We start from the raw sequence: 15,029 nt of genomic DNA, 5'->3' as shown, positions 1-15,029 counted from the left end.
GGGCGTGCTGCTGATGGTGGTGATGTTATTCAGGTTATCTATGTATGGGTAACTAAACTGGCATGTAAACACTGACTAGTAGGTCAAAGGAGGTGTGGAAACAAAAACAAAAATGTTAATCACATTTAGTGTGAAATATATCTACAGATGATTTTTTTTTAATAACAGCCACAGAGGTTAGGAGAGATTGGTTTGTATATTTTGTTTATGTGCAGACTATCTCAGGGCATGCGTCCTGGGTGAGGCAGAATAGGAGGCATTATCTGGCCACACTGTGTAAGCGATAGCAGAGGTCTATATATATCCTGCTTGAGACAGACATTTCAACACACCCCATGTTTATGTACCAACCAGGGAGACGGCGTGCTGTGTTTAGTCGAAAACAAACAGCCCCTCCTCCAATAAACTGTCTGTCCCCGTGTGTCACACTCACCATATCCCACAACAGCTCCCACTTTGTGACAATGTCACAGAAAACTGCAGTTTACAGCACATCGGTCACGTGGGATGTTTTACGTCATTTTAAAGATTTTCTGTGACACAGCGAGGCACGCTGACAGACATCAGGGGTTTTTAATTTTACAGAGCAACATTGTAACACTTACATCAAATATAGAATTTACAGATGTATTTACATTCACATTTCTAAAAGTCGTTTGCCAGATTTATACATTCATCAGCCGCTTTATTAGATACACCTTGCTAATACCATTTGGACCCCCTTTGCTTTCTTAACTTCTCTAATTCTTTGTGCCAACAGGGTGCTGGAAACAAAGATCAGAGATTTTGGTTCGACGTTGCTGCAGATTTATTCAACTCCACGTCCATGATGCGAATCTCCCGTTTCCACCACAACCCAAACTTGCTCTAGTAGTTTGAAATTTGGTGACTGTGGAGACCTTTCAAAGTGCAGTGCGTTGTCACTGAAAGCAGTTTAAGATTAACTTTGTGCTCATTTGCATACATTGATTCCAACAAGTGTTTATTTGAGTTATTGCTGCCAGCCTCAGTCTGACTCTGACGTCTCGTACTCGCACTCACTGGATATTTTCTCTTTTTCAAACATAGAGAAGGTCGTGTTGGGAAATCCCAGCAGTTCAGCAAACTCTGCAGTCACAGCCTGTCACTTTCACAGTCACTGGAATCACCTCTTTCCCATTCTGGTGCCCAGTTTGAACTTGAACACAGTATTTGCATTATAAGACAGTTGAACAGGGATGTCTAATAAAGTGTGTAATTAGTGTACATGTGGATATGTGAAGACATTTTTCCATCCGGCTTCACTCACCTCCACCAGGTTGATCATGTGCAGGAGGAATTCATGAGCATCTTGTTGTCTGTTGGAGGAAAACTCTGGGTGTCCCCTGCTGACCAGAGCCTTCAACATTCGAGCAGAGATGCCCTTCTGCTGGTGCTGCAATTAAAATATATATACATATAAAAAGATGTCTCACATAGTCTGACTACGCGTAAATACTCGGCCTTTTCAGAGGACCATATAACACAAGAGACAGCTGACCGAGAGTGGGAATTATAGATGTTGGAAGGAATGTGTGATGTCAGGCTAATCAACATGTTTGTCTAACGTGACAACGTGTGGAAAAATACGATGCTACAAAGTAACACAGATACTTCGAAAATCTCGCTGCTGTGGGGGCACGGTCTGCGGTGCTGCTGCAGGGGTGATGGACACACCTGCACGCCATCTGCAATCACGCCTCGCCAGCTTAAAAATCTGACTGGGTCCTGGGTTGTTGATGTCGATGCGAGTTGGGCTATGAGCTGCAGCTGACTGAGTGTGTGAACAGCAACCAAGTATGCTGAAAAGCATGTTAACGACAACGCCATCGGGTCTGCGGTGGGTTCTTTGCACTGGCATCGCCACCTTCTTTGTTAAAAAACTCAAACTTTAAGCTAGCTGTCACAACAAGAAATACAGACGTCTGCATCACAATGCTCAGGCAAAAAGCATCTTTTCCAATGCTCACCGTCACTGTTGATACTTGCAGCCTGTGACTAAAACTTTGTTGCTGCCATACATATAAAAATGTGCTTTCACAAAGATGCAGCAAAAACATTTAACCCGGCTCCTTCACACATATCTACATTTACTTTGGTTAAGCAGAAGTTAAAGTGTGAAAAAGCATAAACCAGCAGTTACTATAAAATAAGCAGACGTTTAAATATGTTGCTGCCATCCAATCTATATTTTTTCCCTGCAATCAAACAAAAGCAATAGTCTTTAACACGTAAAACCACCAACCTCCATCACGAGAACGTGTACCAGCATTAAGAAAACAATTTGATGAGACTCTGATTGTGCTGGGTCACACTGACATAATACAAGCTCTCCCCCCACATCTCCCCAGCTGTCAATATATGTCCAACCACGATTCCCCATCACACGTGCAGGAAGCTCACAGCTCGGCCTGGTGGCTGGTGAATCTTATGGAAGAAGCCCAGGGCTTACAGAAATAACCCTTTATGGCTATCCTGTAATTTTGTGGCAGATGTGTACTACGACTCCGAAAAGGCAACAGTTTCAAATGACAAACAAACACGTAAATATTCATAGAAATTAAACAGTAGCACATGTTACCCATGTAGCAGCATAAAGCTGTGATGTGAGGAACTAAAAGGCAAAACACAAAATATTAACGGAGCTGTTGAAGTCGAGCAGCTCAAACTGCTGCCAACAGTTTGTAGACCAAATGAAAACAGCAGGAGGAGAAGAGAAGCAACTTTAAACATATATAAACTCAACTACACTCCTTAAAAAAAAAAAACAACTCTGTTACGTTACTATGAAAAACCAAACGTTAAATCAAACTGAGCGGCTAAATCTAAATGTTAGGATTATTAGCATGCTTCTGTTGCTTATGGACCCAGTTTGGAAGCTGGACATACCCAGTTTAACACCTTGTATTCTTCTTTCATCACCTGTTCAATGAGCTCAGATTTCATGGGCGGTTTGGAGTACTGGCCTGAAAGCAGTCCATGTCCCAGTTTAGCCCTGCCACACAAAAACACACACATAAGCATAAAGTAGAGTCTTATTTTAGTCTTGCTGGGGTTATTTTTTAAATGGCACACCCTGAAGGAAGTGTGCACAGATGTCAAGGAAAAAGACACTACAAAACCTTCAGACAGGGCACTTGGAGGCCAGCTCGTGATAATCCTGAGTTTAAACTAAAGCAGGCTGTAGTCCTACAAAATAAGTGCCTGTTTTGTTATTGGACTGGCTGTGGCGCCTCTTTGCAGCTCTTTGTGGTTGTTTCTTGTCTTATAAATACGTCTGTGCAGTGGTACTCCAGAGAGACAATTAGGAGAAATACAGTCATTTAGATTCATTCAAGGCTGATGACAGTTTTCATCGACTGTATACTACTTCATATTTATTAAAAGTGAAAAGGAGCAAGCAAGGGGACCTGGTCTGCTTCATTTGTTTCCCTGTCATATATACACTATTACACTGATGTTCTTATTAAACAGTGAGGTCATGTAACAGTTATCCAGATCCAGGCGCGTTTTCATGGGCGTTTTTCCACTCTTGGATCAAAAGCAGACGTCTGATATTCAGTAATAACAGGCACACAGCTATAGCTGCGAGGACAGTAGCTCCACCCACCTGCTGTTCAAACCTTGTGTTTATGCAGAGCAGCCAATCAGACGGACGTTTGCTTCAAGAGGAGCTAAAACAGTTTGTGCCAGACGGTGCATGAGTCCATAAATGTGCGATAAGTGGCGTAAACCCGGCCTGCTTAACTTAGTGAGGCACGCAGCACCGCAACTACTGCAAAGATCTGGAGGAGAGCCTCTTCAAATGATTACACGACCTTTAGCAACATGCTAATTTAATGAACTTAAATATTTGGTGGCAGAACCTCAGCTCCAATCCCCGCCCCCCGAGTGCGTCATGTGTATCATGAAAGACTTTCCTGTTTGTCCTTCAGCACCTTGACCTTTATTCACACGTAGCGTTTCTATTAAGTACCCGTTTACAACATAATTGTCTTCAGAATAATCCAACTTTAAGAGAGCGCCATTATACAAATAAACAGGTTTACTTTCCTATGACCCATTTCTCGCTGACAAGCTCTAACAGTGACAGATATAAACGTGTTTTTATCTGGCTGCGTGCCTCACAGCATGAAATACACAGCTGATATCTATCGCCTGCCTGGCTAAAAATCTGCTTCCCATCCATCACACCCACAGCATCTGACTGGCCTCTTGCAACATACTGGCTTATGTGACAAAGTCAAACAGATTTTACAACTAGCATCAAAATTCATTGGCAAGATTTGGTTCTATTAGAAAACGACACATCATGTTAATCATGTTATAATTAACAAAATATTCCAGTCCTGAGCAGCTAGAAAAACACCCTCTCCTGTTTGTGCAGTTCCACACTACATAACGTGACACTGCAGTCACTTACATTTGAGTTGCAAACTCCTGGGTGGGGTCGAGCGGTGAGTAGTCAAATATCCTCTGAAGATTACCCACATACCTGGAGCAAAGCAAAGCATGAGTCACACTCTGACCTACAGAGGAGCATACGGGATGATGGACCCTCAGGAACATCAACTGTAAAGTAACCGTTTTAAATATTGCTCAAAAGATTTTTTTTATGTCCTCTGTCGACTGACATGAATAAATATTTGTAAATTATTTTGAACAACAAATTTACACTTTAAACACTTGGACACGATAAAAAAAAAAAAAAAAAAAAAAAAACAGCTTTGATCGTTGATAAAAACTGAAAAAGTATTTCAGATTCTTCTGTGGTAACAAGACCTCATTTTTAAACTGGCTCTAAAGGAAAGCAGTCTTTCTGTGAAACCAGTACAGAATCAATAACATCTGACATACGAGATATTACTCACATCCTTTGGAAGTCTGGGATGCTGAAGAGGACCTGCATGACCGTACTAAGGTAGCAGCTGCTTCCCAGATTTTTGATGCCTGTATAACCAGAGCCATACACCTCCTTCAGCTTCATGCCCGACTCTTGGATCACCTCCCACTCGCTGACCCGCGGCCGGGGTTTATTGTCTGTGTGGTGCCCGTTTTCTGTCTGAAGGGGGAAAAGGGAAGCTATATTAAAAACACTTCATCTGGTTCTCAAAGCTGGAGAGAATTTGACTGGAAAGTCTATTATGGTTTTTAAACTCCACCCCACATGAAAAACTCCCGGTTAGACCAAAAACAGTGTTGGAGAATCCAGGCAGGTCAATCCCAATCAGTCCTACACTTTTTATTCATGTACTAAACTAAACTCTGAGATGAAGTTCTTTTAAATGTGGATTTTTTTGATTGAAATATCCCCAAAACCCCAGACTGATGTTTTTGGGACTGACACCTATTGGCACGATTTAAATACAGCGTTCATCAAATTTATTGGAGCACCTGACATACAAACAAGAAAACATAAATATTTACAGCTCTTTCAAAAACTTCAAATCAATCAAGCATAATATTATAATATTCAACCACTGTAGGAATGCAAGTCAATTTGTGTAATTTAAAATAATAGTGTGCTTCACTCATACAGATTAATATGGGAGAGGATTAGAGCCACTGGAGTCCTCTTCCACAGTATTAACTATTACAGAAACACCAATCACTACATTTAAATAGCAGTGATTCAGGGCAGTTGTGTCATAAACCTCTCAGTGAATTTAACAGCGCTACATCTCTTCAAAGTTTTCTTTATTTCACGTAAAGAAATGTAACAAATGTTTGTAAAACTCCAATGAAAATGTTCAGTGTGTAGCTGCAGCAGTGAAGCGTGGTGTGCGTTTGTTATTGATTTGATAATTGACTGAATATTACTGATTTCTTTGATGTGTTTTAGATGTTTTAGGCTCAAAGCAGATAACTTACTCCTTTCTGCATCTGTAGCATGTCTATTCCAAAATGTGACAGGTGCTCTGATACGTGCGGGTCCAACACAGCTTCTTCTTCCTCAAACGAATAGATGTCTGAAATTTAAAGAGCAGTTAATCACTACAACAAGATTCATTGTTGGGATGGTAACTTACTCGCTTTAGAAATGAACTACAGATGGATGAGATCTTGCTTTGTATTTCCAAGAGTCACTGTGTGAGCTTCAGGAACAAAACTTTGATCGGACAGTCGGTAGGTGAAATTATTATTATAGCTACACGATGCTACACATTATGTCAAATTTAAAGTTTTACTACATATTATTGTGTTTTAAACACTACCATAAATTTGATCTAAACTACAAGTTTTCTGTAGTTTTCTTTGCATTAAAGATCAAAACAAATGTAAAGGAAGGATCACTGACAACGTGAAATAAATGAAATTCTGGATTCGTGGAACGGCTCTCGCGATGATATCAAGAGTCCCAGACCTGCTCCATCGGGGGTGATGGTGTCCAGTTTGACAGCCAGAGGGTAGTTGGTCTCTCTGTAGTGCTCCAGCGCATGGCCGTTACCACCGCTCCCATCAAAGAACCACTTCCCACAGAGCACTGCTCCGTCTGTCAGGTTCAGCCACAGGTTCTCTCTCATCTCACACTTCTGACACTTCCAGCCACTACAGACAACAAAACAGACTCGTGTTGTTGATGTGCCGTTTTTAATCACTCAGTCGTGCCAAGCCTCACTTTTGACTGCAAAATGTCTGTGAAGCTTCTCAGTCATCCAGGTCACGGCAGTCTAAGGAGCTCGGATGGAGAAGCGTCTGGACTCCTTTAAGCTGCTTCAAGACGTTTCACCTCTCATCTGAGTTCTAAGGTCAAATCAGTCAATCTGGGACTCTCCACCATTTGACCCTAGAATGAAGAAGCTTCTCGGATGAGAGGTGAAACATCTTCAAGCAGCTTTTCCATCCGAGCCCCTTAGACTTTTACTGCAACATTGCATTTTCCTCAACAACAGGGGTGAAAGTCGTCGGATTTACAGGTTCTCTCCTGTTCTTTAGTTATCAAAGCAGCAGAAACAAAGACTACAAATACAAGACTTTCCTTATATAGAATCATTAAAAACATAGACGTTTACATCCATGCCTATTCAGACACGTATAATAAAGTACGCAGCAAAGCCTTTAATAGGTGGAAACCAAAGATTACTTTGATCAATGAAGTGTCAAATGTGAAATATGGTTCACATTTTGTTTTGGCTTCACTAACGAGGTTTTTGTAGTGTGTGCGTGCCATCATTCTGTTTGCAAACACAATAACCTGAATCAATTGGACTTCTATCCAGAGACGTCTTCAAAGTCAACTTAATGGCTTCGTGGTCAAAAACAGGCAAAAACCATAACTTTGAAACCAGAATTCTGTGGTGTCGTGATTATTGTTGACATACAGAAAGTACATGTACATTGATCTGAAGGTCAAAGTGATCATGGTGCTATATAGAGCTGTTGTTTCTTACTGCCGTTATTTGTATTGACAGCATACAGGGAATAACACAGACTTCACTCCGACCTGGGTGGGATCCTGACCCCGTTATCCAGCTGTCTGAGGCTTCTGGCATGCCGAGACACCTGGATCTCCTCCTCCCAGGACTCAGGCTCCTGTTTCTTGTAAGCTGATGGTGCATTGAGTACTGCATCACAGGCGATGGTCACCTGGACGTCAGCAGAGTCAGCGGTCAGTATTTTATTTCAGCAATTATTTTCTTACAACTGAACATAAAAGCTCAGAACCACAGAAAAGAGCCAAAGAGGTCATGCAAGATTTGTGCTTAAAAAAAAAAAGTGTGTGCCACGTCACATGACTGATTCAACACCGAAAGAGTTAAGAAAAATCCAGCAGCAAAACACACCTGCTCTTTTATTACACTGTACAATTAAATATTTTCCACCGCAGCAACATGAAATCGCACATGCATTAAATAATAAAACAGACGTCGAGGTCGTGCCAAAGCCAAGCTCTAAAAGCCAAACTAACGAATAAATGTGTGAAAAGTCTCTTCTGTGCTCCATGCAAGCAGTAAACACAGAAAACAAGGCACATATAGGTGCACCACATGGTTCCCCGAAATGTTTGCAAAGGTGTACATCTCACAGGTCACCCACCAATCCTCTATAATGAAGTTCGTTTTTGAATTTTCACAGATGTTTTTGAACCTTGAATGTAAAACATATGGATTGAGACCAAATGGTGGCTCTACAAGACAGACGGGGTGGCCACTCAGGGAACCATCAGCATGCACTGTAACGGTAACACCGACTCACTGACCAGAGCGGGCAACTCCTCAATATTTGGTAAGGGGATCTCGAAGTGGTCTGGAAAAATGACGAGCTTGGCCTCATCCTCGTATTCATAGTCCTCCCCGTTAAAATCACGGTTCAGCTCTAAATCTTTCAGGGAGGAAGCAAACAGTCAGCTGCCACTGAGTTTGTTCTGAAATATCTTTACTTGATGTTCTTTTCTGCTTGAATTTGAGATGATGATTTGTTCCTTTAGTCAGTAGCGGATTTCTAAGGAGCGGGCTTTGATCACCCTCCATACAGAGCATTTGTTTTCCACTGCAGCCTAAACGTGCATAATGACTCAGTGGGAAACAGGATCATAGGTTAACCCTGACAATGCTGTTATGCCTACTGATTGCATGCGACGTCAGCAGCTAGCGCCTTAATTAGATCACTGGACCAACGTGGGGATTATGGCGGATACGTACATAACCGCTGTCACATCAAGATCTTAAAAGGATAACAGGAAGAACTGCTCCAAAGAAGGAGTCCTCAGGAAGAGGCAGGTAACGGCTGGAGGGCTGATCTAATCTACCCTTCATGGAGTGGAAGGAATTCCTCCGTCAGGAAGGAGGCAGAGTCACCTGGTCCTCTGGGCGCAGCGTCATAGCTGCAGCAGAAGCGTGTCAGCAGCCTGGACGGGAGGTTGACAGGCGGTGGCAGCTGAGAGGCCGGCGACTCTCCCTCTCCGCACCCCCAAAGAGGCGGAGGTGAAGGGGAGCGGGCCAGGATTTGATTTAGAACAGTTACCAACCACATTTACAAATAAATGAGCTATATTTAGAGAACAAGATGAAGCGGAGGAAGAAGAGGAGGGGACACATCATGAGGAATATCTGACGCTTTGGGTAAAGGCTGGCAAGAGGGGCGGCTGAAGGGTCACGACAGAGCAGGAGATGCGTTTCTGACCACATTAACATTAAACCACCAAAACAGTAAATTACTTCTGGAGCTGCACTTTTGCAAACACCAATCAACGAGATTTACAGTTCAGGTATGATTTAGTGCTTGAATCCTGCCTCTGCTGGAGTATAAACAGTTCATTACTCATTTTCCTGTTCTCATGCTACAAAATCCGTAAACGTGATCGTCATTACTCTGGTACATTTAAGTTCTGACGATAGGTCTCGTGGTGAGGACAGGAGCATTTAGTGAGTTTCTTGTACCAGTGAAGTAAAACCCTGAATGCTTTTACTTATATTCATAAGGCTGTAAACGCTACTTGCACCACTGCCTCGGTCTTACCTAGAAACACTTTTCCATTTCTTCTTCTGGGGATGGCGCCGCCTCCAGCAGCTCCTGTGGCTTTCTGTAGGAAACATCACATTTAAACACCTTTCAGCACCCTGCACAGACATCCAGAATTACTTGAAAAAACACATTTTTATGCCGTGCTAAAGCCCATCCAGATAGTTGTCATTTTGTTAGGAATAGATGCTGGACGTTCCAGGTGCCGGGTCAGTTTACAAGGCGAGCGGAAAACCCCGACCATGGCAGGGTCAACATACAGGATGATTAATAAAGTGCTTCAGTACGACAGATACTGTTTACATCATGTGTGGGCCTGTCTTTGCCTGTAGTGTGTGTCATGGTCTTTTTCTACCTCTGCTGCAATTGTCTCTTCATTGAATGTCGTCAAGTGCGATCAAAAAGGCAGCATGAACACAAAAACAAAGAATAGTAACATTAACATATTTTAGCTTTGACACAGTTATTGAATGGCTTAGGACCGTGAATCTGCAGAATCATCAGTTGGCAGCACAACTCCACAGCGCCACCAACTGGTTTCCTTTCAGTTTGATCAGGTTGGCCTGAATGAGTCTCTCTCGGTGGGTAAACAGGGCAGAAAGACGGAGAATGCTGACACGCTTGAGACCGAGTGGACCCATGGGAAAAAACCCAGCAGACACAGGAGCCTGCAGAATGTGAGCAGCTGTTTGTGGACAGATCCAGGCATTGAAATAGCAGTTCTCTACAAAGCAGAGCAGAAGCCAATTAGAGGCAGCAGCTCTGATCTTTGTCGGTCACCATCCAGTTTTCAAAGAAAGACAAAAGTGAAGCATGTTTTGGTTCAGATGTGATACTTTTGCAAAGACTGTTCCCTTAAATGACTCAGCAGCTCTGTGGCTCAGTCTCAACAAAAGCGTAACGTTACAGTCTTTGGACAAAACATCATTAATTGTAATAAAACTCTACAGTAATAAATTCTGTTGTGATATGAATGGGTTCAGTCGTTTCACTTTTGTAATGCTCGTCATGCTCATCTTATTGTTGCTTTCCAATTGGAAAATTGTTTTTACTCATGTTTTACTGAAGCACACCTCACTGGTCCAATCTTAAAAACATCACAGCTTGATGTCTGTGAAGGTTCTCAGTCATCCAGGTCATCGTAGTCAAAGGAGCTTGCAAAGAAAAGCGTCTGGACTTCTTTAAGTTACATAAAGAAGTCCAGACGCTTTTCTTTGCAAGCTCCTTTGATCACAGCTTGATGAATTGTGGGTTTTAACGGCGTGTTCAGCAAACTAAGAAAAATAGATTTTAATCTCTTTATTACAAGTTAAAGAAATCCTCAACTTTCCACATAATTAGTATCAAATTACCAAGTTAACTCTTGGAATTTTCCAAACACACAAAAACTAGAAAAATGTTCAGTGAGGAAAGTTAGAGGTGAGAAACAGGCCTGAAAACATCAAGTGTTACACACAAACAGGGGGGTGTAATGATTTGCAAATGAACCCATAGGGGCCAGCGGTCGATCGTGGCTCAAGAGTTGGGAGTTCGCCTTGTAATCGGAAGGTTGCCGGTTAGAGCCCCGGCTCCGACAGTCTCGGTCGTTGTGTCCTTGGGCAAGACACTTCACCCGTTGCCTACTGGTGGTGGTCAGAGGGCCCGGTGGCGCCAGTGTCCGGCAGCCTCGCCTCTGTCAGTGCGCCCCAGGGTGGCTGTGGCTACAATGTAGCTGCCATCACCAGTGTGTGAATGGGTGGATGACTGGATGTAGTGTAAGGTGCTTTGGGGTCCTTAGGGACTAGAAAAGCGCTATACAAATACATTTACCAAGACGATGCTAACTTGCATCTATTATGCTGCATCAGCCTCTGTGGGAGGAGAGTCTGTGTCCTGAACTGGCCTACCTGCCTGCAGTCCAGCTTCACCAACTGGAAACACTTATTGAAATGAACAATATGACCGAGCAGATGTAGGACCGTGGAGCAACTGGGATGCTGCATCAGACAGGGCCGGGATGACGTTCCTCTCCCAAAACTCAAGCACCTGGCCTACTCGCTCTCCAGACACTTTTTTCATAAACATTTCTCTCAGTTTAAAAATCTGCGATAAAACGCTTTTACAACTTGACACGTTGTGATTATTTTTGTGCGCAAGAAATCTGGATTTAATTTGGTCTTATGTGTTAACAATCATCATTTAAATATATGAATCAATATTCCACACATCACTGGTTTTACTCAGGAGTTGTTTTTTTAGCTTTTCTGTTCGACTCTGTTAAATTCTATTAAATGAATTACCTTTATGTGCTATGGATTCAGACGTGCTCTATAAACAGGATTTGAAAAGCACTTTAGAAACAAAGATGATTTCTGTGCTCTGAATTCTACTTTAGTCTGTATTTACAATCAACGCCCGACAAAGCACATGGAGCAGGTGGAAGACGCACCTCTTTGACGTGCCGTTTGAGGTGCATGTAAACGCTCTGTCCTGTTTTGCGGTAATGTCGCTCCACATGTTCTCGACCGAAGCCCAGGAATGTGTTCATACACACATACAGCCCTCCCTCAGACTCCTGCGGAGCAAAACAAACAATAACAATGAGAAAGCACAACTGGCACAACAACAACTGGCACACTATGAGCACATTTGAAATATTTCTTAGCGTGGGAACAATTTCAGGATCTTCTATTTTGCCCAGTTTGCCAAACTCATCACGGTAACATCAAACACAGAGATGTGATTCTGACACTTTCCAAAGTCTTTCTCACTCAAAGAATTATTATTTGCACCAAAAACTTTCCACCTTTCAGCATTTGTGCTGCTGACAAGCATTAGTTTTAATGCAAATGCCTCCTCTGACAGGTCATTTAAGCCAAGGAAAGTAATTGATTATTGTCTCATATTAGGCTTCATACGAGCAACATGATACAACAATTTTATGCTGTTGTTTCTGAAACTGAAAAGCATCCCATTACAGGCAGACTATTTCATTAACAGCATGTCTGAGCTCTTGGGAGAATGATTTTTACCTTTAGTAACAGCCCATAAGCTGAGACTGACGTGTGTCATGTCTTTGAGAGAAGAACACGATTCTTTGGTCATCTTGTTATTATCAAAAAATGTCCACGTGAACAGAGACAGACACCTAAACATGCTTTCAAATCTACAATAATCAACCTTTTCCTTTCGTTGACAGTTCACTTCACATGGGAAACAAAACACTTGGAAAATACACCTTCAAAGTTAACCTAAATCTGCAACCAGGCCTTATAACCCCCCCCCCCCCGTGATAAACCTTTAAGTGGCCCAGAGTGACATATGAGCCTCAACAGTGCAAGGGTAAAAATAACCCAGTCCTCAGGCCAACATGACGAACTCCAGACAGCTGAGTCACCTTTAAAAACGGGTTCAGTCGAGAAAGCGAGATTTCATTGGGGCAAAGAAATGTTATTTATATCTGTCACAGGTAGGAAGGGTACCTGTGGCAGATACAAAAATGCAGGGTTCAGTTCACGTACAGGAAGAACTGAATCATCAGCACATGAAACCCCTTAAAGGTTCAAATAAAGTAAAGCAGCAGCTGTGTTCATGATGTCCCTGCTGTCCTATTCACAGAAGAAAAGTAAAATGACAAAAATAAAGCAGAATAAGTATTTTCATATAGCAGAAGCATTAAATCTTTCACTTTTTGACTCATTATAGTCACAGTGTTGCAGAGACACCATGTGACCCCGTAAAAGCTACTAAAAACCAAAACAACACCATTAAGGTCTTTAAACGTGTACAAATCCTGTTTGAGAACAGAAACATCACCGTGGACACAGTTCCAGCCAAGCACCACTGACGCACTTTAGGCCATTTTCAGACAAATTACAGACTATAAAAGCCCAAGAGTGGAGCAGTGTACTCCGTGTGCTGCTGCTGGAGGAGGACTTGAGCCCAGCTTCAGGCAGGTGTAGGTGTGTGGCTCCGTTTATTGGTCTAACTGGCCTTTGTGTGGACCTCCAGTAGTAGTGGGGTGGTGTGAAGTGGACACAAAGGAAACCCCTTTCATCTCTTTCGCCTGAGACGTAAACACCCTTTAATTGTCTTTTCCCCTCTCAAGCTCGCGGGGACGGTGACCATGGAGACACGCTCATTTACAGCAGATTCACGTGCGCCGCTGAGCTCGTGCAAAACAAGCTGTCAGCTCGCCTGCGACGCACTTTCTCTCCCCAAACAAGCCGCTCGTGTCGCACCGAGTGTGTGTGTGTGTGTGAGGAGGGGGGCGACAGGCACACTTACGGGAGAGTCGAAAGAAAAGGCGCACTCGCTCTTGAACACCCGGTCTCCTGTTCTGGGGACCCTGATGGTGGGCATGTATGGGACCAGCAGCTCTCCGAGGTCTGCAGCCATCTTCGCATTCCTGCTTCTCGCACCACAGTGCTGCGGAGCCTCCGGGGCAGCGCCTGTCACAGGAGAGGATGCTATTTTTAAAGCACTCCGTCTCTACATTCCTCCGACCAGGGGGATGTGACGCTGAAAAACATAAAAATAAAATGACCGAGGGGTGGAGGCAGGCAGGCTGCTGCACGGTGCGGCGCAAAGCTAATGTTGTTCTTTTGTGTTTCTATTCTTTTTCTTGCCTCCCATCACACAAAAAAAGAAAAATCTCGGACCTGCGCAGAAATTACATTGCTGCTGTTGGCTGTGGTGACGCCGCTGTGCTGCTCCTGCTCACGGGGATGTTTTACGAGAAGGGCCCCTCCCACCTCTGAGGATGATTCATAAAGCCGCCCACATTTACTACAGCATGTTTCCAGCTTCCAGGATTCAGGAAGTGCGTGATTATGGAGGACACTTTGATTTTTAGTAGCTGCTGATGATCCTTTATCAATCTGCAGTCGGTTTGGTTTGTTTAAAAGAAGAGAGAGAGCAGGAAATGTCATTGCTCTGCAGGATTTTGCGAATATAATAAGTAAATAAACAAAAAATATACTGCAGATGGCAAATTTTTATTTTTAATATGTGATTTCAAGTCCACTTGTGCTGCGTGTGTCTAAAGAAGCCCTTTGTCCGCATGACCAGGCTAGTCTTGTCTGCAGAGCTCTGCCACCCGGTGGACGCTCGTGTTCATCGCAAGAAAATATAAACTAAACCAACAGGAGTCCAACCTTCCTCAGAGATCTGGAAGAATTTACAGTACAAATAAATGTAAGGTGCAATTTGTTTTTAATTGCACTTGGCTGAAGCTTTCTCAGCCCTGGCTAAGCATTTGGATATATCTTGATCTTTATCAACAGGCCAAGTGTATCCTGGACAGGTTGTCAGCTCGATGCCGGGCTGATACAGAGACGGACAACCATAGGAGACTTTTAGAGTCACTAATTAACCCCACTAACTGCATGCGATGGAGAAAATTCAAACTCCTTCATGAAAAAAAAAAAATGTAATTATAGATATTATGCACATTTGATTTACTCTTCAACTTGAACTTTATTGGATGATTTCAGCTCAGAAGTATTCACACAAACTGAAGACAGGTGGTCTCAGTGGGTTTCCTGCTCTGACACAAGCTGCCAGTCCCC

The 15,029-nt window shown here is 42.9% G+C and overlaps 1 protein-coding gene across 3 annotated transcripts in view; it reads right to left on the bottom strand.

Moving 5' to 3' along the window:
• Nucleotides 1-14,305, bottom strand: part of usp13 (ubiquitin specific peptidase 13) — a 34,345-nt gene extending 20,040 nt beyond the window's left edge. Inside the window, exons 1-12 of one of the 3 annotated variants that reach the window (XM_040052783.1) lie at nt 14,121-14,302; nt 13,747-13,980; nt 11,909-12,034; nt 9,478-9,541; nt 8,219-8,340; nt 7,463-7,605; nt 6,383-6,567; nt 5,890-5,987; nt 4,890-5,080; nt 4,442-4,513; nt 2,908-3,013; nt 1,289-1,414 (exon numbers count right to left, since the gene is read on the bottom strand). In XM_040052783.1, coding sequence (XP_039908717.1) covers nt 1,289-1,414; nt 2,908-3,013; nt 4,442-4,513; nt 4,890-5,080; nt 5,890-5,987; nt 6,383-6,567; nt 7,463-7,605; nt 8,219-8,340; nt 9,478-9,541; nt 11,909-12,034; nt 13,747-13,857 — 1,344 coding nt within the window. In that variant the 5' untranslated portion in view covers nt 13,858-13,980; nt 14,121-14,302. Of the gene's footprint in view, nt 1-1,288; nt 1,415-2,907; nt 3,014-4,441; nt 4,514-4,889; nt 5,081-5,889; nt 5,988-6,382; nt 6,568-7,462; nt 7,606-8,218; nt 8,341-9,477; nt 9,542-11,908; nt 12,035-13,746 lie in introns of all 3 variants that reach the window. The other 2 variants (XM_040052785.1, XM_040052784.1) reach the window with 2 other exon arrangements.
• Nucleotides 14,306-15,029: the final 724 nt, after the last annotated feature.

The sequence above is a fragment of the Simochromis diagramma genome, unplaced genomic scaffold (genome assembly GCF_900408965.1).
Source record: "Simochromis diagramma unplaced genomic scaffold, fSimDia1.1 OVJJ01000419.1, whole genome shotgun sequence".
Classification (NCBI taxonomy): Eukaryota; Metazoa; Chordata; class Actinopteri; order Cichliformes; family Cichlidae; genus Simochromis; species Simochromis diagramma.
The sequence above is the reverse complement of the archived record's forward strand: the minus strand, read 5'-3'. Positions and strand labels throughout refer to the sequence as shown.